The sequence below is a fragment of the Rhamphochromis longiceps genome, linkage group LG1, assembly GCF_057381845.1.
Source record: "Rhamphochromis longiceps isolate RC_006_pf linkage group LG1, R_longiceps_female_GT1.1, whole genome shotgun sequence".
NCBI classification, from domain to species: domain Eukaryota; kingdom Metazoa; phylum Chordata; class Actinopteri; order Cichliformes; family Cichlidae; genus Rhamphochromis; species Rhamphochromis longiceps.
In genome coordinates, this window is record NC_140557.1 from 9162016 (window position 1) to 9187396 (window position 25381).

Below are 25381 nucleotides of genomic sequence, written 5' to 3' on the forward strand. Positions count from 1 at the left end.
GGCAGTGTTAACAGAAACAAAAGACAGCGTCAACCCACCTCTCCTCCTTCGCTAGCCGAGGCGGATGCGCTTTATCAGCACACATGAAATTGGGCTTGTGTACATACGAGCGTTCAGTTGCACAAATATGTCAAGTCCTTCTGGAGCCTTCACTGAAAACACTTGTCTTAGCGATTATGGGGTTGCATTATTTTGCTTAACACGACTTAGAAAAATAAGCACGTCAAATAAAGGTGCGTCCGATAATGGACACATCAGTACTAATCAAGCTAGCTACACAGCTAAGCGAGCTAGCGTTAGCAAACCAGCTAGCTCTCTGCGACACGACTGTAAGCGCTGCTAGAAAGCACCAGCTAACGTAAGCGGCCCGGTGCTGCTCCACCACAGACTCAAAACAGCCGGGACTACCGCGGCCAAGACAAAACAAGCTCCCGTGAAACACAAGAAAATTATTACAGTACGCGTTCAGTTAATCAAAGCATCGCTTACCAGCTCTAGGCATCCACCCTCTTGACAGCGAATTCCCTGTCTGTGTGACCACTATCAAAACCAAGTCAATAAACTCACACTTCCGCTGAGACTTTCACAATAAAACCGTCAATCAGCAATATTTTATCAGATACCGGTTGTTCAGTGATGACGCGACGACTCCTACTTCCGGGTCTAAAGTAGTCTGCGTTTAATATGGCTTTTGTGTTGTTAACATGTTTAATGTTATGTATTTTCTTCTGTTTGATCTCAAAAAGCTCCTAAAACAGTCAGCGACCACTGTTGACCTCCCTCGGCTTTTATTACCGCTAATCATTTATTTAAGCTCAGTTTTTAAAACCTTACGATGTAACTACAGCCCAGCCCATGCAGCAGTATATGAATGACTAACCTCGTATTGTGGATGGATTATCTCAGTTGTTCTCCTGGCTGAAGTTTGGTCCTTTTACAGCATCCTGCCATGCGATTACATTTGTTTCTGACCACTGAGAACACTCACGTTAACTTTTATCGAGTGGAAAAAAAGTTAGCTTGTTTATATTATGCTAACACAGCTGTGTCGCTAGCGGTCACGTAGCACATCATTATATACCAGCTAGCCCAACTTCAGTAACCCTACAAACGTTACTGCTGTTTAGTTTTCTGTCTTCATTTATGCTGGAAGTGATAACAGAGATGTACGTTTTAATTTGTTTTCAAAACCCTGCAGTCAGGACATGCTATATTGTATTTAGATAGAAGCTAGCGAGCTAACTCCCTGCTAACTTCTAACTCCGTTAAATGTCATAAATTCCGTTTTCATGGATGCCTGGATGTTAAACTCAATTGTTACACCTGGTAGAGCAGAACGCTGATCATTTTATTAAAGATGAAAGACTTTAGACAGTTTTTCAACTCTCAATAATGCCATAGTGATCGTTTGATATATGGACCTGCAGCGGAGTTTAGACCCAGACACGGCTAGTGACGTCAGACTGAACAACCGGATATTTTGTCTTCCTACAACACCGCCTTAAATACCATTTAAAAATAATATAAGATTGCGTTACCATATTGTTTAATTTAGTTTCTAAACCTTACACTTCAATTTTGATTCTTGTAATATAACTCTAACTAATATAAATAATAACGATAACTATAAATAACATAAATATAACCAATATAGTCAAAGGCACGAAGTAAGAATAAACATGGAAAGCATCAAACATCATGATTGAAAAAGTAGGGAAACCTAGTTATTCAAATGAAAGGGAACCCAAATAGTGAGCTGAGAAAAAAATCGCATTATATCTTTTGCTTGAAGTGTAGAACGGGTTTGTGACTACATGGAATGAAGATTAAGACGAAATAAAATCCAGCACAATTTAATGCTGCTTCTGGATAAGGTTTTCTCGCCCCCTAATGTTTGTTAGAGAATGTTACATCTTGTACTTCATGCTTAAATAAGAACACTTGGGGGCGCTAAGGTCTCAAACTTGTCTTTAACAATGCAACCTCTCCAGGTAGCAGACACCTGCACAGCTTTAAAGGATACCGCCTGCACTTGATCTGGATCTGCAGTGTCTCAACAAGGGTTACAACTTTCAGATTTAGATAATTAAAGAGGAGCCACAATTTGCACTGTTAGGTCAACTGATTTAATCGCTATGTGTTACATAAAATATGCACGTACTGAAATCAAGCATATTAAAACACATTATGTTACACACATTTACCAAGAACTAGCTGAGCATAAATGGTCGCTTGTCTTTTTTTACTAGCTGTAGAACAGTAATGCTAAATAAGGCATAACTAGTAACAAGCCAATATGCTTGTTTTTGGACTTCAGTGCAGCGTACTACAATGCAGGTTTGGATGAGAAACCTGCGAGAAAAGCTTAGTCTATAGTTTGGATGTTTCCTTTTCCCCCACATATAGTTGGAGAAGAATATTACTAAATGTAAATTAGTAGTTCATTACAAAATGAAAAGTTGTTGCGTTCATATAATTCTTCTTTGCCTTGGGCATAAATGCAACCCTTATACTCAGTTTTAAATGAGTATGAACTGAGTTTTAACTTAACTGAGTCTTAACATTTATGGCCACCTTCCATTTTTTGTGACTGGCTTCCCCTCACAAACAGAAGTTGGAAGGGGCTGCTGTGCTCACTGCTGTGCTCTTTGTCTCTGAGATGGGCATATTAGAGATGTCCACTCTCACTGAAATTTCACAGATACAGAACAAGTGAAAAGAAATTGGAGACTTACAGTGATTATGTCATCCACTGATCTTATTTTAAACTGTGGCCATTTTTGGCTATTTGACTACTGTATAACCATTTAAGAGAAAAATAAGAAAAGGTACAACACATTGTCTGACCTGTGTGATGATCCGTGTGGCACAGTGAACTACATGCACTCAAACCCTGCAAGACAGTGGGCAAGTGTGACACGCTCAGGTCATGGATATTATATGTCTCTTGTAGGAGGGGCAAGTTTAGATCTAGACTGTGCCCTTCAAAAAGCTCTCTCTCTGACCTGCTCAGTCGCACTCAGCCAAGATAGTTGAGCACAGTGGAGCACAGCAAGCCCCCCTCTCTGGACAGCATGGGACTTACTCAGGACCCCAACTTTCAAAAGTTGCAGGAGTGGTACACAGCCCACGCCCTGGGCCTCAACATGAGGCACATGTTTGAGGCTGACAAGGAGAGATTCAACAAGCTCAGGTATAAAACAAGAACAGAATACATTTAGATATGTTTGATGTATTTGGTAAGTTAATGTTAATTCTGTTTTATCATCTGTTGACATGTTCACATAACAGACCTCTGTGTGGCTTCATTACACACATGTCAAACCTCAACACAACGACAAAATGATAGTTTTTGTCTGGATACTGATACTCAGAAAATATCCTCATCTTGTCTCCGATAGCCTCACACTGAAAACTGAGGATGGAGACATTCTTCTGGATTACTCCAAGAACCTCATCACAGAGGACGTTATGAAAATGTTGGTTGACCTGGTAATTCAATTTACATTTAAATGATCTGTGGCCTTTAAACTGTTTATATTAATTACCGAATCATTAGCCAATCAATCCTTTCATCAAGCAGAAAGTGGGGGTCAGTTCATCAGATACAAGTTTCATCTTCACTTAAGTTGTGTTTCTTTGAAGGACTGCTCATAAGTTTAAAACTTCCCAAATTGTTACTGACATAGCATTCATATTTATTGTTTCATTAGGCCAAGTCAAGAGGCATTGAGGCTGCCAGAGAGAAGATGTTTACTGGAGAGAAGATAAACTTCACTGAGGTGCTCGTTGTTAAACAGTCATAACTTCGCTTAACACTCTTTCTTTTATTTCTCTTAAAAATGAACACTAAGTACAGTAAATGCAAGCTGAAAAACCCATTCACTTCTCATTCACGAGCAGTGTAAGCAGCCAGCAGAAAAATACCCAGTGCTTCAGTGCTGATAGTAAGAGTCTGTGTATATTAACATTTATCTCCTGGTGCTGTGGAAATGAAGGGCCGTGCTGTGCTCCATGTGGCTCTGAGGAACCGTTCCAACACTCCCATCATGGTGGATGGGAAGGATGTAATGCCAGACGTTAATAAGGTTCTGGAGAAAATGAAGGGTTTCTGTCATGTGAGTGAACCCAAAAATAAAGGCACAAAATCACAACAAAAGCTCTTCCACAGAACTGTTTAAACAATTCACTATGTCAGTTTTGTAGCCCTGCTCATGAATTTTTTGATGCAGCTATCAGCAGTTTATAGACCCACAAAAATAATGTTTGCGATTTATGTGTTGCAGAAAGTTCGCAGTGGCGAGTGGAAGGGCTACACAGGGAAGGCCATCACTGATGTTGTTAATGTTGGAATTGGAGGATCTGATCTTGTGAGTGGATTAGCTTGAAAGATCTGTTAATCTTACATATATTAATAATAACACAAATAGGCCTGACTTTTTTTTTTCCCTTACCATGACCTGTAGGGCCCCCTGATGGTAACTGAGGCCCTGAAGCCGTACTCAAAAGATGGACCTCGTGTGTGGTTTGTGTCCAATATTGATGGCACCCACATCGCCAAAACCCTGGCACAGCTCAACCCTGAGACAACCCTCTTCATCATTGCATCCAAGGTAGCATGTTCATGAAGAAATGAGGAATATTTATTTATTTATTGCTAAATCTTCAAGCACAGACAGAAAGTTCCTTATAAATTGCTGCATGAATATATGTGTATTCCTATATATACAGACATTCACCACACAAGAGACAATTACAAATGCTGAGTCGGCCAAAGCTTGGTTCCTCGAACATGCCAAAGATGTGAGTTTGCAGCAATCCTGCACAGCACAGTTTCATTACTACACTAAAAGGATGTCTTTCTTAATTATAAATTTGATATGTTTCAACAGAAAGCTGCTGTCGCCAAACACTTTGTGGCTCTTTCCACCAATGGTGTAAGTTGTACCAAATTTTTTTCAGGGTTAATAAGCCTCTCGCTGCATCTACACATTCTAATACTAACTTTTCTGTTTTTCTCTGTCTCCCCTTCAGCCCAAAGTGAAAGACTTTGGCATCGACACAGAGAACATGTTCGAGTTCTGGGACGTGAGTGCCCTTTGAGCTTTAAAACACACACACTGTATGCAGGTTTTTCACGTCCACACGGTGCCATGGAGCGAGAGTAGAAGCTATAAATAAAGCAGACTTTTGACCTGTGAAGTAGGTGAGACAGACTCTCTGAACAGCAGCTGCCGGGTAATCAGAAGCTCTTCAGTCTCAGTTATTATTGGTAGTGACCTTCTCTCTTGCAGAGGTTACTGTAAAGGCTGAGTTGCATCAAAGGTCAGAGAGTTGCATTTAGTTACATTGTTGGTATTTTAAAGGTAACAGCTATAATGTGGCCTTTATGTCAGGAGAAAATGGCTGCATGCACAAAATCTACAGCAAAGGTGGGCAATCAATTTTCCCAAAGGGGCACATGGGAGACTGGGACTGTTATAGAGGGCTGCCACAATAAGCTTATAAAGAGCTAAAATTAAAATCAAATGAAACTGAGTTAAGCTTATTGATGTGGCCCTCGACATCAGTCCCAGTTTCTCATGTGGCCCCTTGGAAAAATGTATTGTCCGCCTCTAGTCTACAGTATTTTCAGTCCAAAAGAGAGAAGAAGGGAGAAAAAATGCCTAAAAGAACTTTTGGAAAAGATTTAAGACTGAAGCAATCAATCAATCAATCAATCAATCAATCAATCAATCAATCTTTATTTATAAAGCACTTTTCATACAAAAAAAAAATGTAGCACAAAGTGCTTTACATGGTTAAAAGCAGCCCACCCCACCCCACCCTCCAACTCACTCCCCACACTCTCATTAACATAAACAATGTGAATACACACATATTCCCCCCCCCCCCCCCCCCCCCCCCACACACACACACACACACGCACACATGCACACTTAAAGAGTAAAATTGGGCTGGGTACACATGTGCCAAGTGAGGAAACACTATAACAGGGAGCCGTCTGCACCGGGAGCCGGTCACAGACCGTAGCCTCCAGGCTGGGCACACAGCAGGAGGGAGGCAAAGAAGCCCCCCAGCCAGGCTGAGAGGCAAATCATACATTTCTTGCTACTATTTAACAAAGCTATAGAGATCAAGTGTGGTGTTTATTTTAATTGCATATGTGCATAACCTTGGCTTCCTTTTATTAAAATGGGACAAAACATTGTATAATTTTTGTGTGTTTTCTTGTAGTGGGTTGGTGGTCGTTTCTCCCTGTGGTCTGCAATTGGAATGGCTATTGCCCTGCACATTGGTATGTACAGTAAACACACCCACACATTTCAGGGAGCTCGCTGGGGCTTAAACTACAGGAATACCAAGGTTACTTGGGTCCATCCTGAGGAGAAATATTTGCATTTTTATGTCAGTATCTAAAATCATTGCTAAAACATATATGAAAACTTATATGTGTGGACCAGCAATCATATTCATCCCAAGTACAGTGCTAAAAGTCTACACAATCACTTAACTTTTCTTGTGCATCTGATCTCCAGGCTTTGACAACTTTGAGAAGCTTCTGTCAGGAGCACACTGGATGGTGGGTACACCATAATGAGATGTTCAAAGTGTCACTTCTTCACCTGCCTGATATTGAAAATTATTGTTATGATTTTTTCCCTAAAGAATGATACAGAAAACAAAGGTAAATTAGGTTTACCCTTTCATATATAGGACAAGCACTTCCGTACTGCTCCCCTGGATAAGAACGCTCCCATCCTGTTGGCTCTGTTGGGCATTTGGTACATCAACTTTTTCCACGCTGAGACCCAGGCTATGCTGCCCTATGACCAGTATATGCACCGTTTCACTGCCTACTTCCAACAGGTCTGTCCCCACAATGCAGAAGTGATCCAAAACATTATTTTAAATCAACTTATAGAGTTGATAGATTATTTTAATAATATAAGTGAGTCATTGTATATTGAGAGTGTTTGTTGTCTAGGGTGACATGGAGTCAAATGGAAAGTACATTACTAATCATGGGACACGTGTGAACTACCACACTGGGCCAATAGTCTGGGGAGAGCCTGGAACAAATGGACAGCATGCCTTCTACCAGCTCATCCACCAAGGTAACTCCACCTGGGAGCAGCAACAGACATTTGATTCAGCTGGTCTTTTTCTGGTCCTGGGTTGTCAAATATGTAGACTGTGTACAAAAACCAGCACATTAAAGTATTTCTGGAGGTTGGTGAGTTGTTGAATCATAAAAACAGTATATACTATTGTAGTTTAGTTACATGTAATTAACAGACTCAGTGAATGTGGAAATCTGAGCCATATCACTGAAATTGCTGTCAGTTGTCTTAAGACACCTCAGGCTGGTGATTATTTCTGTTTGTATCACTCAGCATATAAGAAAAAAATAATAATTTACCAAGAAATATACATTTCTATTGTCTAGCAAAATTTGTGAGGGAAAGTGATAAGGTGTGTTTTCATTTAAAAATATTATGGTTTCAGTGCAGGTGAAACTCTTCAGAGTAAACTTATATACAGTTAAAGAACTGGAATTATCTTAATGGTCCAGGATCAAATTGAGCTGCATGTAGCCCACAGACTAAAGGACTTTAATCCAGTTTGCTACCTGGTTAAGTTTGTCACTAATGCGACTCAACATGTTCATTTCAGGAACTCGAATGGTGCCTTGTGACTTCCTGATTCCAGCTCAATCACAGCATCCAATCAGAGACAACCTGCACCACAAGGTATCACTGATGTTAGAGAGGTATCTGTCTAAAGCAGCATTTATGCAGATATTGCGAAGTCTGTCTCTTGTTTAGGATATTAAATGAGTTTGACCACATCCTAGACTACTCTACTAGACTGTATAGACAAAAGTATTCAGCCATACCGCTTAATCTTAAAATTACAGTGCTTTTAGTTTCCCTGTAAGCACCTAGCCATGCAGTCTACTTATATAAATATTTGTGAAAGAATTCACTGACTTGAAATGTGGTACTATAATAGGATTCCACTGTTGCTACAGGATAGTTTGTGGAATTTCTTTCCTCCTAGATATTTCACAGTCAACCGTAAGCACTACTTTTCTGAAAAAATCTCAAGCATGCCAATACACCACCTTTTCAGCAACACATACAAGCTAATAGGATGCATAATGTTAGTAGATTTAATAAAGCTAGATAAAGAGACCAATATTAGAGCTGTTTTTAATTGTTTTAAACGGTGGTTGGCGGAGGCTGCTTGTTGGATTTGTGAGATGAAAGTCCAAAGCATAAACTTCAAATGATGGTTTTATGATAAGGTTTGTCCGAGAGGTAGAGCTTGGGGTGGAATTAGAAATTATTAAAATCAGTGTAACAAATAGCTACGAAAAGTCACAATAAACTATTCCCAAGAGAGCTGCATGTTCTGATATAACTTTTGTGGGCATTTTCTCAAAGCTCCAAGACAAGTTATTTGGCAACATATATGATATTGCACTGGCACCTTGAGGTGATTGTCAGACCTCCGACATTAGCATCAGAACAAGAGCTGCGCACTGGAGCTGAGGTGCAAGCCACTGACCTTCAATTTATTTTCTGCTTCCTTCTAATTTGTCATAGTGGTCAAACCAGTTTATGCCAACATCTATTTAAAGACGCAGCAACAAATTGAACTTTTGATCTTTGCGGTGGATTTGTTGGTTCTTTTATGCTGTGCATTTTTGTAAAATGGTTTGATTCCACTCATGTCCTTAGAAAAAAGGGTCAGCGCAAATCAATGAAAAGTTGCTCTGAGTGATCACCTTTATTCTAAAGAATATTTATGGGAGAAATCAGTTTCAGGATCACTATGCCCCAATTCGAAGGGCACGAGGGCCAGCTAAACAAGTACAGGAGATTTTGGACTGATGTGTCCCAGAAATGAGGGAGTATCTTTTAGAAGAATGGTGCTGAATTCTTTCAGTTCCAGATACTGAGACATTTTAAATATATTATTTTAATTTGTTACTTATCTGTTTGTTAATCATGTAGGAAATACACTATCTAAAACTGCCTGTTTCATTTGACTGTAGATCCTGTTGGCCAACTTCCTGGCTCAGACAGAGGCTCTGATGAAAGGTAAGACTACCGAAGAGGCCAAGAGGGAGCTGGAGGCAAGCGGCCTGAGTGGGGAGGCTCTGGAGAAAATCCTACCACACAAAGTACGTAGAATAAAGAGAAACTACCTTATCAAAGATAATGAACCTGCTGCGCTGCTGATAGCATGTAACAGCAACAAACTAAAACCTAAACTTAAGAGGAGAGCTCCCTGTCATGTTGCTTTTACAAACCCGATTGCAAATTGTTTTTGACAGCAGGTTAGAGAGACTCACCCAGTAAAAACTCTGTAAACAGATGTTGAAGACAACTGTGTCACTTTGAAAAGTGAAAAGACATCTAAAAAAACCAAAAAAAACCCACATCTCTCTTTATGTCTAACGTTGGCTGAAAAATGAAAATACACCTTTTCTTCTCGCTACATTTGCAAACTCTAAAACATCAAAGAAGTTCAAAGCACTCTCTTTTTCAAATAACCCTGGAGGCTTACTGAAGGCTTTTTTGCTGAAATGCACTGGAGTTTGTTTTTTTTAAAGGTTAAATATGACCATGGTCTGACAATGGAGGCATTTATTGATTTTATTTGAAGAATAAATTGCCTTTGACTTCTTTGATGATTTAGCTTATATGTATCTCATCCAAAGAGGACCGCAAACAAACACAGTCTGAATCAAGGATGCAGACTTTTTCAGAAACCATTTAAGTGCATCTTCAAACTCCTCAGACAACCAGGAGAATCAAACTCTGAACCTTCTTGCTATAATGTACTAGCAACACCCTAGCTTGTGAAAAAAACCTCAGTTTTGACTGTCCACAAGCCAGTAAGCTTATTTTGCAACAGAAAACCAGAGTTAACTGCATTAAAAACAGAATTTCATTCATGTTTTAATATTTGTTTTTTTTTAAATGTCATCCTCTATCATCTGCCTGTCCAATCACACTGGTTTCAAATTAAATTTCGATCCAGCTTTGTACTAAAACCCCAAAGACATATGTATTTGCAATTTAAAAAATGAGGGGATTGTCACAGATTATTAGGCAGAGGACTCAATCACAGGACTTTGAAGTTTTAGAGAGAAGGTGAGGGTTTATTTACAATGTGGCACCAAGTGAGGATATATACATATATACAGTGAGACAGATAACACGGGGCTCCAGGGAGTAGAGGGGGGTCTGAAGGGGAGGGAAGGTCCAAGGCAGGTGCACGCACCCTCCTCTTCAACTCAATCCACAACTCACTCAGATAGTCCACTCCAAAATGCTCATGCTCACTCACACACATCCACAGGAATCCAGCCGGCAGGGAATCTAGAAAGCCTGTACACAGAGGAAAACAACATTAGGAGGGAGCTCTAGGACAGCACAAGGAATACTCAAAAGGCTAGGCTACACTGATGCTAGGTAGTGTGACGATCCAGCAAGGAAGCAGTCTCTCTTGCCATCTTAAGTAGTCTGCCAGCATCAGTGTAAATGAGCCACAGGTGTGTGTTCAGGGCGGGTTCAGAGGCGAGGAATCAAGATCCAGTTCCGCCTTGGAAAGGCGAAGACAATAAAACACACACCACGACCTCTCCAGATCTTGAGAGATATTCACTTGTGTCATTTCAGTTCAGTTCACCAAAATAAAGAAAATAAATAAATAAAAGCTTCCAGTAACGAGATATGTTTCAAATAGGAATAGGAATTGCCTATTAGAAATAAGCAAATCTGAGATGGTGACATGGTGGGTGGACATTTAAACTTGAAACTTAAACTGAAATGACAATGACCCACTTTTGAACCAATCTTAAACATTTAATTTTAGCCCTGACAGCTAAGTACCATGTTTACATCTGTGTCTAAACTAGACTTCTGATTTTTGTTCAAATTAAAGTCAAGTCATTGTAACAGCTAAAAAAGTTAACCCCCCCAAAAACTTTCCATGAATATCTTGTGTTAGGGGGACAGTGCCCTCCAGTGACATGTATGGACATGGCAATGTATACTTTGTTAAAAAAAACATTTTTGCAAAATAGTGAATTGTATTCTAAAATGTTTCTATTTGATCGCCGCAGGTATTCCAGGGAAACAGACCAACCAACTCAATCATCTTCAAGAAACTGACTCCATATACACTTGGAGTACTTATAGGTAAACCACTTTTGTCACTGTACTGGTTTTATCATTGGTAACGTTACCAATAACAATTTCTTTTGAAGCTTTAATGTCCTTTTAAACATCGTTTTAATCAATTTAATTCTACATATACCATTATCTAATTTAACCCGGTTAGTTTTATCTGAAAATGAGACATTACGAAATAATTTCCACTGTTTTTAAATGCGCTGGACTGCACAATAATAAATGATATCTGAGACAGTGGTGGTAATGATCACACAGTGGGAATTTCCTGAAACAGCCAAAGAGCGGCAATTTCCAGCTGAGCTTCAGTCAGGACGTTGCACACTGTTGCATAGTAACAGTCAGTGTGTTTGCACCTATGATGGGAAACTAACTGAGCAGGTTTTATTCTGAACAGCTCTATTGTGCTGCTTCAGAAATTCAATCTTTGTTTTCATTTCATTTGTTGAATTTGTGATTATTCTTCCCATTTTTGCAGCAATGTATGAGCACAAGATCTTTGTCCAGGGATTAATGTGGGAGATCAACAGCTTTGACCAGTGGGGGTGAGTCTGTTTCTTTCAGCATACACAACAAGTTTCCTAATAAAAGTCTCTCTTTTGTGCTAATTCGCAGCTCCACATGTTTATTCCTGGACTCTGCTGAAATTTTGCATGATTCACAGTCAGAATTAACCTTATTTAACATTTACTATGCCTTGGTGTAGGCCCCTCCGTTCATCCCCTTTCCGAAACAAGCCTCTCCCCCACTTTAGGCCAACTTTCTTCTCATTGTCTGACCCAAAGGTTTGAACACCAGGGGCTGCTGTGCTCAAATAAGCAAGCTTTAAGAGAAGTCTGACGCCTAATGTTATACTGTGCAGCTTTCAGATTGAGGCACTGTGGATACATTTTTGCAGATTTTCCAAAATGTATTAACACATGACTGAACCCATCATATCTCTTGTATTTATGTCTTCTCCCCTCACACACGCATTATTAGAGTGGAACTGGGCAAACAGCTCGCCAAGAAGATTGAGCCTGAGCTCAAGGACACTGCTGAGATTCACTCCCACGACTCCTCCACCAACGGACTAATCAACTTCCTCAAGAAGAATTTTGCCTGAGCTGAGTGACCTCAATAACTTCCCCTTGACTCCACAGTATTATCTATCTTATCAGCTCAGGAGCTGCGTGGACAGGAGTCCCGCAGTGGCAGCTGGTCACTCCCACGCAGTTGAGCTGAAGCACTCTGTATGTTTGTTCTCGCATTATGAATATCGTGACTGTCTAGTATGCTGTCGTTTCCACGTTTGTTCGTTTACCACTGTGAGAGGAAAAGCTTTTTGTATTAGACTGTCGTGACAGGAAGAGCGAAGCATGCCCCCACTCTGTCTCTACTGTTACACGAAATTTTGTTCCTGAAATAAAAATCTTCACACAGAATATGTAGATATGTTCGGTTTTCTCATACATATGTACATGTATGTAATGATGATGTGAGCGTGCGACTAACAAAAAGCAGTACACCACTAGATGGCATCAGAGTGCCAGATTTATTTGCTGGGAGCAAATGAGCCACCCAGTAATCAACTAGTTATTCAGTGGAACAAAGGGTCAAAGGTCAGTCCATCTGTACTGTTCCTCCCCACAAATCCCCAGACTCCACAGCATCCATTTAGCTTAGAGAGAAAAACAAACAACTGGACTAAACAGCATCTGGACTGCAAGTCAGTCAGCACTATGTTTAACTAGAATTTAATTTTATGATCGTTTTGGACACATGTAACAAAATCTCCTTGTATTCTCCTGATAAACAGAAGGATCACATATAATACTTGTATGAGAGGCAGCTTGCTTCTGAATAAATCATGATTGTGTTAAGTACTGTTTGATGCACAAAACAGCCTGAGCCTTAAATATATTTCACGGTGTTTCCTTCACTTTAAACCCACTGCCGGGTACAATTACAGAGTGTGTGTAAGGACAAACAGAAAGTTAAAAAAGAAACCGAGACCCCCAGACACTGCTGGGTTTTCAGTCCTGTTGCCAGGCAACAATACAGTACTTCAAATCTAACTTGTGCTTTTTATCTCTAGCTCTGAAACAAGATACAGAAGAAAGTGAGTTTGTCTGAGGAGAACATTCTGCCTTATTGTGAATTATCAGTGAAATCAGTCCAAAAAGAACACATTTTCGACTCATAGCTAGAAAAAAAAAGAAGATAATTTTGGAGTATTCTTTGTAAATGGTGTTACCTTTCTCACTGAAACTCATCCCTCGATGACTCTCAGCTGAGTCCTAGATGAAGGGGCAAAGCCCTGGCTACATCATGGTGGTGAGGCTGAGCAAACCTGCAACTCTGCTTACTGAAACAAGAAAGTCCAGTGAACTAATAAAATACAAAAAGCAAACAGTAAAAATCTCCAAAATAGAAGAAAACGTTATAGCACCTGAACAGGAGTGAAAATATTTCATCCCTCTTACTTACCTCGCAGTGACAGTGCGAGTTTCATTTCAAATCTTGGGGAAAATACCACTTCTTGCCTTTACGCTCTCTAAGTTGTCATTTTTAACTGAGGTTAGTAAGTGGTTTAAATTAAAAGCAATGTTTCCGTAAACAACTGCTGCTGAACCTGGTTGTAACAGGAGAAACTGGACACGATTTAAAGAATAGACACAGACTAACCTGAAAGCGAGTGTACATTTAACCAAAAACAGTAACACAGTGGGAGCTATCTTCAAAAAATATAACAGACCGGGAAAAAACAAAGGAACTCCTGACAAAAAAAGACAGAGTTTTTGATGAACCATTTTTGCTTTTGACAGCACAACCAGTTTATGGGCCTAATCAACAAATCAATCAATCAATCAAAGCAAAACAAAAATGCATCAACTGAGACTTACATAATGGAATTTATCATACATATGACTCTATCTGTTTTACTTGAGAATAGCAGCCCGTATCAGCAACTAATAAGTGAACAATTCACCAGAAAAATCTGCTATTTGGCCAAAAGCAAGGCTGAAATATTCATCCTTGTGACATCTAAACAGTTGAACATGGCCACACCTATAAAGACTTCTTCTTCCTATGTGCACCTGCATCCACAAATAGCGAAAGCCTCTAGTACTTCTGCGTTACTCTGCGCACTATTATTCAAAACAGGTTAATTTTCGAGGCAGGAATAAACAAACTGTAACAAATCAACATGAAGAAGTAACAGGGCCGACTCGGTTCAGCGGAGAGTGGAATCAAATTGCAGCGGGAAAGCATTAAACAGGATCTGTGTGCGTTCCTGAGATTTTTGTTGAACAATGCCGCTGCACACCCTCACATTCCACTTCATACTCTATTGGTTTGGCCACTTGGTTATTTTTCTTTCCTCCTGGAGTGTTTAAGAGTTGCCCCCCTTCAACATTGCTTGCCATAATGTTACTGACAATGTCAGGTGTAGCTTTGGAGCACAAAACTGGAATTCTTCCAGATGGCATGAAGTGCTTGTTGTTGTATGGAAAGATCCTCTGAGATGCATGTTTTCTTCATCAGCATGTTCTCAACACATTTGTATTCATCGTGCGCCACAGTGGAAGCAGTTTGACGGTCAGCATCCGTGCATGTAAAAAAGCTCGGAAATTCAGGCCTCAGAGGAGGAGAGTGCCTGCAGGTCTTCAGCCAGCTGCCATTCTCACTTGACCTTCACTGGCATGCTTGTAATGTGCATGAGTTTAACTCTGCTGCCCTGCCAGAAACCTTCAGGGAACATATTCTCTTGGGCAAAACATTAGCCTTTCAAACACATGACCGATTTCTGACTCTGTAGTCTGATGCTGCCACTGAAAGCAGCCACTGAAAAACTCTGGAGGATATAAAAAAAAAAGAAAAGAAAAAAAAAAGCCATCGTGTCAAGCCCAGCTTCATTTTTCCCATGACTACAGGAGTTATATAAAGATTAACTTAAGTACGTGGGCAGAGCTTGTCATATTGCAGCAAAGGAAGCCTGCTGGAGTCGCACGAGGCCTCAGAGTGCTTCAGCTAACCACTGCTCAGACTCCATGTTTCTCCTCAACTTTCTACAGCTCCCCATTTTGAGGACCACATCGAAAAAAACTGCTCTCTGCATTCTCACCATCACCGCAACAAGAACAAAATCCTGAGGACTATTACAGCTACATGCCAGTGCACATTGTGTGATTTTGTTCAGGTATTAAAGCAGAACGCTAAACATTGGTTGCCAACATTAGTACACAGATAGTGTACAGGCAGTTCTGGCATAAAGCATCACATGCAAACATATGCATCCTTCATAGCAGAATTACTTCTTTGAGATGCCCTTGACCTCACAGGTCAATCAGAGGCTGCTTTTTAGTGGTTTCTCCCTGCCAAGCTACCAGACAGCTGGGCTGGTTTTTCCCTCTGGGAAGGCCCAAAGTCAGTTATCTGGTTTTCTGTGTGGGTTTTTGCATACTAAGCACCCATTGTAAGAATCATATTTTTTGTTGCCTCTGCAGATAAACTGACCAACATCTGGCTCTAAGTCAGCATCACAAAGTGAGAGATACATAATACTCCCACGCTGATATCAACCTCTGTTAGTCTGCAGGAGACATAATATCACAGCGACAAACACAAGGATTGTGTTGAATGTTGATTTATTTTAAAAGATTTGTACATCAAAGCTTTTATTTCTGATTGTGGTGACATATTTCAAACCAAGCTGACATGACTGTGTAGCTTCGAGCTAGAGCAGTGTAGATACGATTATTTATTTTAACCTTCAAAATTTAATAGTTCAGCATAAGAGATTTTTTTCAGTAAGTCTTGTAAATGAGTGAATTGGTCACCTTTGTGCTCTTTCTTATTTATTTACTGGTTTCTGGTTAACAATTTAGTGTTAGTTTGCTAGCTAAACCTCAAAAAAGCAATTACTCATGTAATGTAAATTGAAGTAGTGTAGTAATTAACTACAACCACACATCAAACTCGTCTAAAGGCCCCATATGCTTGTTTGTTTCCATTCCTTCCCTCTTTGTCTGTTTGCCATCTTCTCTCAGAGGCATCACGCGGCTCTACTAGGTCGAGAAGATAAGGCCTTCCCTAAACTGCAGCATTTGGCCCGTTCATTAATCTTTCACTATTCCCATCTTCATCAGTAAACATGTGGAGTACATTTGGGGTTGTAGTTTTTGCTTGTGAATCTCTAACATGACAGAAATCTGGCTCTTTTCCCACTCAGTGTCAAAATAAACAAGACACTAAATTACTGGTAATTGTCTGTCAGACTTCCTGTTTAAAGTAGGTTTCAAGCCCTGCCCAGCATAATGATGATGACATCGTGAGGGGTTATTTTCTCAAATCCCTTTAGAGCCACAAAAGACGCTACACAGAGGAGGGTGACTAGCAGATGTCGAAAAAACTGATCTTTGGAGTGAACGATTAGGAGGTTGACCGTTTATAGTTAACATCTTTATCTTTAAAGAATCATTAAAAAATAATAAACAAGCAAAAAGAAATCAAGCAATAAAAATAGGAAACAGACAAAAATCGGTTCCTGTTGTTCAAGGATGTCAAAATCATTTTACATCGCTAAATATGGCCGTCTTAGATCCATGTCTTTAACATTGTTAGGAAAAGATTACCGATTTCCGGAGAGGGTTTGTTTTTTGTTGTTGTTATTTTGTTATTCTGTCTAGTTTGGCTTAATTGTCTTATTTATTCCACAAAACGTAATCTCTGAGGGGATGTGTTTCCTAAAATTAACACTATCAGCTTTTTTATTTAAAAATACTTTAAATAAAATACTTAAAAAACGAACATTAATCAAACTAACATATTACTGATGTTTATTAATTTATAGTCTTATTATGTTTCTTCTGGATACAACCCCGGTGAAAAGAGATTTGAGTCTAGTGAAATTTCTTTAGAAATAAAATAATAACTATTATTTTTATAGCAATTTTCAAAATCCAAACTTCACAGGAGCAACAAAATAAATTGACATTAAAAAAAATGTGTGAAGACGTTGCAAAAATAACAGAAATTGTTTTGTAAATAAGGTCTGTTCAATGGAAATTCAAACTCTTGTAAAATCGGGAAAGTGTGTTTTAAGTATTTAAAATAACTGACTCAGCCAATTTCTTCAGGGAGACCCTTCCAATGCGCCTGGATAAAAGTCCGCTTCCCAAGGATCCCAAAGTGTACACTGGTTCATATGGTACTAAGAAGTCAGAGATATAGCTAGGAGCAAGGTAGTGAGGCCAATTAAAAGTTATCAATAAAATCTTCAAAGATATTTAAAACATACTGGAAGTGATTGTAAAAAGGATAAATAGGAATTATACAGTGATTAAAGTCTGATCTTCTCAGATTATTCTGACCTCTTCCTAAAATGTCTTTCTGCACCCTCAAACACAGTAAGACAGTCTATCTATCTATCTATCTATCTATCTATCTAGATAGATAGATAGATAGATAGATATTAGGGGTGCAACGATACTCGTATCGATATTGAACCGTTCGATACAGTGCTTTCGGTTCCGTACGCATATGTATCGAACAATGCAAAATTTGTAATTTATTTTATCAACTTTCCTTCTGACGATGCTGTCTGTGTTGAGCGCTCAGTAAATCTGCGTTCGACTACTCAGCCTAGGCTGCACTGTCGAGCGCAGATCCACTGAGCGCTCAACACAGACAGCATCATCAGAAGGACAAGCGCAGGGCAAGCTAGCGAGACAGAAGTTAAGCTCTCCTTGCAACATGGCAAATTGAACCTTCCCCACCCTCATTCAGATGTGGCGTTTGGAATTATTTTGGTTTTCATGTGACATATGACCCTGAAGGTAAGCGCGTCATGGACTAAAGTAAAACAGTATGTTGGATGTGCCACGCAATGCTCAATTACATGGGTGGGAACTAGTGTGTTAGCGAGCAGTTAGCTCGTTAACGTGTTAGCCGTCTAGCCCCACGCAGGGGTAGCTCGATAACGGAGCACTAGTGGGAACACAACGAATATGACTGCACATTTACGCCGACATCATCCTAGTGCAAAGACAAGTGGAAGCAGACAAAAACAACAAGCATGCATGTTACAAACTTTACCCGAGTCATTTAGACAGCCGTTAGCACATGATTCTCCTTATGGGGACCTGATATGTTTAATATTGTGGCGAGCTCAGACAAGGAGGAGAGGGAGGTGTCGTTTGGTCTTGCTTACCGTGAGCTAGCCAGGGAGCACAGCCGTTTATTGACATCTGCAGAAGAACACTGCCGCTAGCTAACTCCTCAGCGCGGCAACCGCACAGCAACAACAACACACAGAGCGCCCTCTGACCCCGGAAGGACACACCGTCGCAGCGAGAAGGCGTCACCCGTCACTATGGCAACATAAACAAAACATAACTGTACAAACAGAACCCCGAACAGGGGGGGGTGCCAAGATGGCGGAGTGAGTAGACGCTTTCTACCGAGTTCTGCACAGAAAGTTCGTGAACAACGGTAAAACCTAAGCTTTATGCTGCTAACACTAACAATTCACTAAATAAGAGAAGATACAGCAATCATAGGGCAAGAAGCAGCAGAATGCCGAATCAGAAAGGAGCGAAAAGGGGACTGGAAAGTTCCAAGTCTAAGATAGCGCCTGAGAATGCTAACGAGGAGAGTGCTACGTCCAGCAACGTGCTAATGGATAGCTTCCATAACTACGCAGCCACTACGGTGGCACTCAAGTTAGCCGAAGAAGAAATGGATGAGTTCCCACCTCTCCCTGTTACACCTCTCCAATCGCCAGCTCCGAAGAAGGTGATGTACGAACGCAGCAGCTCTGACCCAGTTGATGTAAATGAGATAATTTCTCGTCTGTCGGCACTAATAAACACCAGGTCTGATAACATTGAGAGCATGGTGAGAGAGAACTCGAACATGGTGAAAGAGAATACGCTCCAGATTGAGGGTCTCAAAAAGACGATTGATTTTGTGTGCGCGGAAATGAAAGATATGAAGGGGAAAGTTTGCGACTTGGAAAAAAAAGTAACTAAAGAGGAAGGTCGAGTGGACAACTGCCAACAGAGAATATCTGAGTTGGAAAGATATTCCAGGAGGTGGAATCTCAGACTACATGGAGTCAAGGAGGCTGAGAAAGAAGACGTAAGGGGAAAGGTGACTGTGATATGCCAGTCTGTTCTGCCAGAACAAAATCGTAGGCTGCCTGACGTTATCGACACCGTACACCGACTCGGAGCCAAGCGACAAGGTAGCACCAGACCTAGAGGCATCATCGTGCAGTTCACCTCCCGAATCTACAGAGATGCTGTATGGAAAGCAGCCAAAACATCCTCCTACCTGCAGGACAATCATTTGAGGTTCGCTGAAGATCTGTCCAGGGAGGACAGAGAACGTCGTGACAAACTGTGGCCGATGATAGACAAAGCCCGTAAGGAGGGTAAGCCGGCTTATTTCGTGGGAGGCCGAGGATTCATCAGTGGATCAGAAGTTTTCCCTCCTTCATAGAGACGCTTATTCAGTCTCCGAAATGACATTTCTGTGAGCTTGTTTGCATGGTGAACTTGATATTTTCACCCTCAGGTTAAAATTTTATTTTGTGTTGAAGAGTGTGTTTATCTATAAAAAGCTATATTTAAACCATAGTAGATAGTTAAAAACTGTATTTTTGTAAGCTTAGTCACTCAGGGTTTTTACTGTTCTACTACCTAAATTGTGCAGCACCCGGTCCCCTTATCCTATAGATCTATTCTTAGCTGTGGAAGTTTAGAACTTACTTTTTCTCTTTCTTTTTTCTAATAACTTTGTCTTTTTCATTTGTTTCTCTTAATACCAGGGGTTTAAGACAAACATGTAAACGCAAAGCTTTGTTTTTATTTGCCAAACAATTTAAAACAGATTTTTGCTTTTTCCAAGAGAGTCATTCCACACCTGCTGATACAAATTTTTGGAAATCACAATGGGGTAATGAAGTCTGGTTGTCCCATGGCTCTGAGCGTTCTGCTGGAGTTGCCACGCTTAAAAATTCTTTTTCTGGAGATGTGTTACACTCTGACTGTGACACCTTAGGACACTACCTCTGCTCACTAATCAGACACAATAACAGTACTTTCATTGCAGTAAATATATATGGTTACAATAATAAAACTGAAAATGATAAATTACTTGACTCCTTAGAAGAAAGAATTAATTTCTGGCTCTCCAAATACCCAAATTCAGTCCTCTTAATTGGTGGAGACTTTAACATTGCTTTAGACAATACGGTTGATAGGTGGCCTCCAGGGCAGCAGTCTTCATACAGTGCAAACTTAAAAAAATTTATGGGAAAATTTAATCTTGTGGATATTTGGAGAGAAAAATTTCCAGATGATAGACTCTTTACTTGGAGCAATAAGACAGGATCCAGGCAATCACGTATTGACTTTTGGCTTGTTTCTGACTGTATTGATAAAGATAATATTACCGTTATTATACTTGCCACCCCCCTCACTGATCATAGAGCAATTCACATTAACGTCCAAATGTTTACACTGGATACTATACCTCATAAATTCTCTTATTGGAAGTTAAATAATTCTTTACTAAAAGATAAAATGGTTAACATGCAGATTAATAACTTAATTGTTTATTATTGGAACAAAGCTAACAGAGAGAAGTCCTTTTGTACCAATTGGGAACTTTTTAAATTTGAAGCATGCAAATTCTTGAGAAGATACGGGAGTCAAATTGCTAAATTAAGGAAAGCTGAAGAACAAGAAGTAATAAGCAGAATTGCCTCTTATTACCAGAAGTCCCCAGAAGAAATCTCAGAGAAAGATAAATTAAGTTTACTAGAACTTCAAAATAAATTGGACGGTTTATATCGACGCAAGGCTGAGGGTGCTTTCATAAGATCCAGGAAGAGGTGGCTGGAGGAGGGCGAACAAAATTCTGCTTACTTTTTCAGACTTGAAAAATACAGATCAAAAACAAACTCTATTCATCAACTAAATATTAATGGCATTGTCTCTGACAATCCTAGAGAAATTTCACATTTCTGTGCCGAATTCTATACTAAACTATACGACTCAAAATATAATGAGGCTGTCTCAACAGGATTTTTCAATAATATTAAAAACCTAAAATCTATTGTTGTGGAAGATAGAAGTTATTGTGACAGCCCTCTGACTGTGGAGGAAGTTTGTAATTCCATTTCTGCACTTAAGGCCAATAAATCTCCCGGCACAGATGGTTTGACTGCAGAGTTTTATAAATCATTTTCTAATCTCCTGGCTCCATTTTTACTGCAGGTTTTTACAGAAAGTATAGAGAATAACACCCTCCCCCCTTCTCTTACTCAAGGTCTCATAACACTTATTCCAAAACCAAACAAAGACTTACTCTTTATTGATAATTGGAGACCCATCTCCCTGCTTAATAATGACTATAAGGTTATGGCCTTAATACTTGCTAACAGAATTAAAGAGGTCTTGGAAACAATTATTGATGAGACACAATCAGGCTTTATGAGAAACAGACACATTTCTAATAACATTAGACTGGTTTTGGATTTACTTGATTACTCTGATCTGATACCTGACAATAGTTTCATTCTCTTCCTGGATTTTTATAAGGCTTTTGATACAATTGAACATCAATTTATTTTCCACTCTTTGGAAAAATTTGGCTTTGGCAAGTTTTTCTGTAAAGCTGTCAAAACCTTATACACAAATGGCAATAGTTCTATTAAAATGATTAACGGCTCCACCCCGAGATTTGACCTGAAACGTGGTATTCGCCAAGGATGTCCTATTTCACCATATTTATTTTTACTTTGTACACAAATTCTTGCAACTAATATTTCAAACAGTGTTGTACAAGGAATCACCATAGCTGATAAGGAGCTCGTCATCAGCCAGTTAGCCGATGACACCACACTCTTCTTGAAGAATGCAAACGAAATCCCTCCAGCCCTTACTGTGATTAGTGATTTCTCTGAGGCCTCTGGTTTATGCCTAAATCTTAAAAAGTGTGAGTTACTAGCAATTAAAGACTGCCCTGCAAATACTATCTGTAATATCTCTGTTAAACAAGAAGTCACATACTTGGGACTCTTAATATCCAAAGACCAAAAATCAAGATGCTCTTCAAACTTCACTCCAATTATACAGAAAACCCTAAAAAAGTTCAACCAGTGGCTGCAAAGGGACTTGTCTTTGAAAGGTAGAGTGTTAATTACTAAAGCTGAAGGGTTATCCCGATTAACATATGCTGCTCTCTCCTTACATCTGGATAAGAAAATTAGTAAAGATATTGACCGTATGCTCTTTAATTTTATATGGAAAAACCGTACGCATTATATTAGAAAAACTGTTGTGATGAATAAGTACGAATCAGGTGGGCTTAACGTCTTAGACTTTTCTACTTTAAATAACACTTTCAAAATTAATTGGGCTAAACATTTTCTTAAAAACCCTACCTCTATCTGGAACTTTATACCATATTATATTTTCTCTCGTTTTGGTGGCTTTAATTTTGTTTTAAATTGTAATTACAATGTTGAGAAACTCCCTGTAAAGCTTTCATCCTTCCATAAGCAGGTCCTCTTAGCGTGGACCCTCATTTATAAACACAACTTCTCACCTCACAAATACCTTATCTGGAACAACAGAGATATTTTATATAAAAATAAATCACTTTTCCTGGAAACTTGGATCCAAAATGGGATCCTGTTGGTGGCTCAGCTGGTTAATAGAGAGGGACAACTACTTACTTACAACGACTTTATTGCACTATATAATTTTCCAATCAGTGTTCAGGAATTCTCAATGGTGCTTGGTGCCATACCCTCAGGGACTTTAATGTTATATAAAAACACTGACAGCTCGATCTCTACCTCAGTCACTCTCTCTGGTCCAGCTGAGTCACCAATAGGAAAAATCTGCTTTTCACAGGAACTTGGTAATAGCAATAAAAGAATACGTAGTTTATTCCAAGAAGATATCGTCTCTCTCCCATATATAATATCTTATTGGAACCGATTTGTTCCAGATATCAAGTGGAAGACAGTCTGGATGGTCCCCCATAAATATTTGATTGTAAATAAGGTAAAAGAAGTCTCATTTAAAATTCTACATAAATGTTATCCAGCCAGTCACTACATGGTAAAATTTAAAAGGGACATAAATACTAATTGTACTTTCTGTGGGGATCATCCAGAAACTGTGACACATCTTTTTTGGTACTGTTCTTTTACACAGAGATTCTGGAAGGAATTTAGCAGGTTTGTTATTGTCCATATTTTAAGGGAGTTTTCTTTACGATGGGAAAATGTTTTATTCTGTTTCTTTAAGTTCCCCAAGAAGCATGATAAATGTTTTTTTATGATAAATTTGTTAATACTTTTAGCTAAATTTTATATCCATAAATGTAAGTTTACTAACAAAACACCATATTTCTGTCATTATTTTAAGGATGTGGAAATGTACATACAATCAATATCAGACTCCACCAACAAAAAGGCTCTCAAAACAATTTATGTATGTGAATTTTTGCGTGTATTCTTATAATTGTTACCTTTTTCTTTTACCCCTGGCTTTGTGTGTTCATGTTCTGTTGTTTTGTATACTTCATCTGTTCGTATGTTGTATACTCATTGTTTGTTAAATAAAGTTTATTAAAAAAAAAAAAAAAAAAAAAAAACAACCCCGAACAGCCCTGACCCGCTACATAGCCCCCGCCTAAGGGGTCAGTCGTCCCCGACGACCCCATTGCCCCACACAAAGTCCTGCAAATGTCCAGGTGCCTTCTTTTGGCGCACCGCCGGTCACGACAGGCGGGGGAAAAGTCACTCGGGTCAGAACATGGGGTGCCACCATCATCCCACTTCTGACACCAATGTGGCGAGCTCAGACAACGAGGAGACGGAGGTGTTGTTTGGTCTTGCTTCCCGTGAGCTAGCCAGGGAGCACAGCCGTTTATTGACATCTGCAGAAGAACACTGCCGCTAGCTAACTTTTTTTTTTTTAGTTTTTTGGTTTTTTTGTTTGTTTTTTTTTGTTTTGTTTTTTTCTTTTATTAGTAATATAAACATACAAACAAAATGCACCATATATTACAGATTCAGAGAATAAACATTTCTTACATATTAGCAACTTTCATATATAGTGAAAATAAAATATAAAGATGGGGTCACATAAATTAACAGATTATTAACTCACTAAATCAAAATCTTCTACAAAGGAAACAAAAAAGCAGCCTTTTTCTTTTTAACTAAAGTCAAAGATTTAACCAACAGGTTTAGGTCGTTTTTCCAGTGAGCCAGTGTTGGTTTAATCTTAAAAAAGCGACATTTATGTATAAAATACTTACACAAGATTAATAACACATTAACACCATAATTAGCTTTCTTTTCTTTCAAAAACACTCCAAACATTATCATATTTAAGGTAAATGGGGTAATTTGAATCCCACTGGAATAAAGCCAGGTATGAAAATCCAACCAAAATATTTGTATAAAATTGCACAAAAAGAATAGATGGTCCAAATCCTCCTGTTCTGTTTCACAAAATACACAATTACCCGTTTCTATTTTGAATCTATCACTAAGGAGTCTATTTGTCGGGTAAATTTTATTCAAGATTTTAAATTGGACTTCTTTCCCTTTAGGAGGGATAGGGAAGGTGATATAATCAGTTCTTATTTTTTCAATTTCTTCCCTTTGGAAATCTTTTAATATGTAATTACGTCTAAGTAAATTTGGAGAATAAAGCCTCCTTAATGAAGATCTAAGAAACTTATTGTTGCATTTAACATCACAAAATCGAATACCATCTATATATAATTGCCTTAACTTGGGGGAGATGTCAGAATATATTATATCATTTACAACTATGTTTTTAAGTGACTGCCGCTAGCTAACTGCTCAGCGCGGCAACCGCACAGCCACAACAACAACACACAGGGCGCCCTCTGACCCCGGAAGGACACACCGTCGCAGCGAGAGGGCGTCACCCGTCACTATGGCAACATAAACAAAACATAACTGTACAAACAGAACCCCGAACAGCCCTGACCCGCTACAATATGCTGCTGAGAATATAGCCCAGAAGAAGCGTATAGTATAGCTTTTATTTTGGAAAGAGCCATTTCTCTGTAATAAACTCTCTTTTCCAAAGATGAGTGACTCCTCAATCAGATACAGGTGTTACCGC

General features: G+C 39.3%; 2 protein-coding genes and 1 long non-coding RNA gene across 4 annotated transcripts in view; 1 reads left to right on the forward strand and 2 right to left on the reverse strand.

Annotated features, from left to right (window-relative positions):
* Positions 1–592, reverse strand: part of garre1 (granule associated Rac and RHOG effector 1) — a 41509-nt gene extending 40917 nt beyond the window's left edge. For both annotated transcript variants that reach the window (XM_085424233.1, XM_085424143.1), the window contains exon 1: positions 490–592. The gene's annotated coding sequence lies outside the window, so the exon portion shown is untranslated. The remainder of the gene's footprint in view (positions 1–489) is intronic.
* Positions 593–3002: 2410 nt separating this feature from the next.
* On the forward strand, positions 3003–12634 carry gpib (glucose-6-phosphate isomerase b). Its single transcript, XM_085424247.1, has 18 exons — positions 3003–3193; positions 3402–3492; positions 3714–3782; positions 3999–4118; positions 4287–4370; positions 4467–4613; positions 4732–4803; positions 4893–4937; positions 5035–5088; positions 6238–6298; positions 6540–6583; positions 6718–6870; positions 6989–7118; positions 7678–7754; positions 9065–9193; positions 11144–11219; positions 11689–11755; positions 12192–12634. Exons 1-18 carry the CDS (start codon positions 3075–3077, stop codon positions 12313–12315), a joined length of 1662 nt encoding a protein of 553 aa, XP_085280373.1. The 5' UTR covers positions 3003–3074; the 3' UTR covers positions 12316–12634.
* Positions 10157–17801, reverse strand: LOC146678254 (uncharacterized). Its single transcript, XR_014913900.1, has 2 exons — positions 13447–17801; positions 10157–10406 (listed from the first exon to the last, which is right to left on the reverse strand). It is a non-coding gene; the product is annotated as an uncharacterized LOC146678254 (long non-coding RNA).
* Positions 17802–25381: the final 7580 nt, after the last annotated feature.

Coding starts and splice junctions, on each gene's coding strand:
- gpib (XM_085424247.1), top strand. CDS start 3,075: ATGGGACTTACTCAGGACCCCAACTTTCAAAAGTTGCAGGAGTGGTAC. Junction 6,584..6,717: donor TGTCAGGAGCACACTGGATG/GTGGGTACACCA, acceptor TTTCATATATAG/GACAAGCACTTCCGTACTGC. Junction 9,194..11,143: donor AGAAAATCCTACCACACAAA/GTACGTAGAATA, acceptor TGATCGCCGCAG/GTATTCCAGGGAAACAGACC.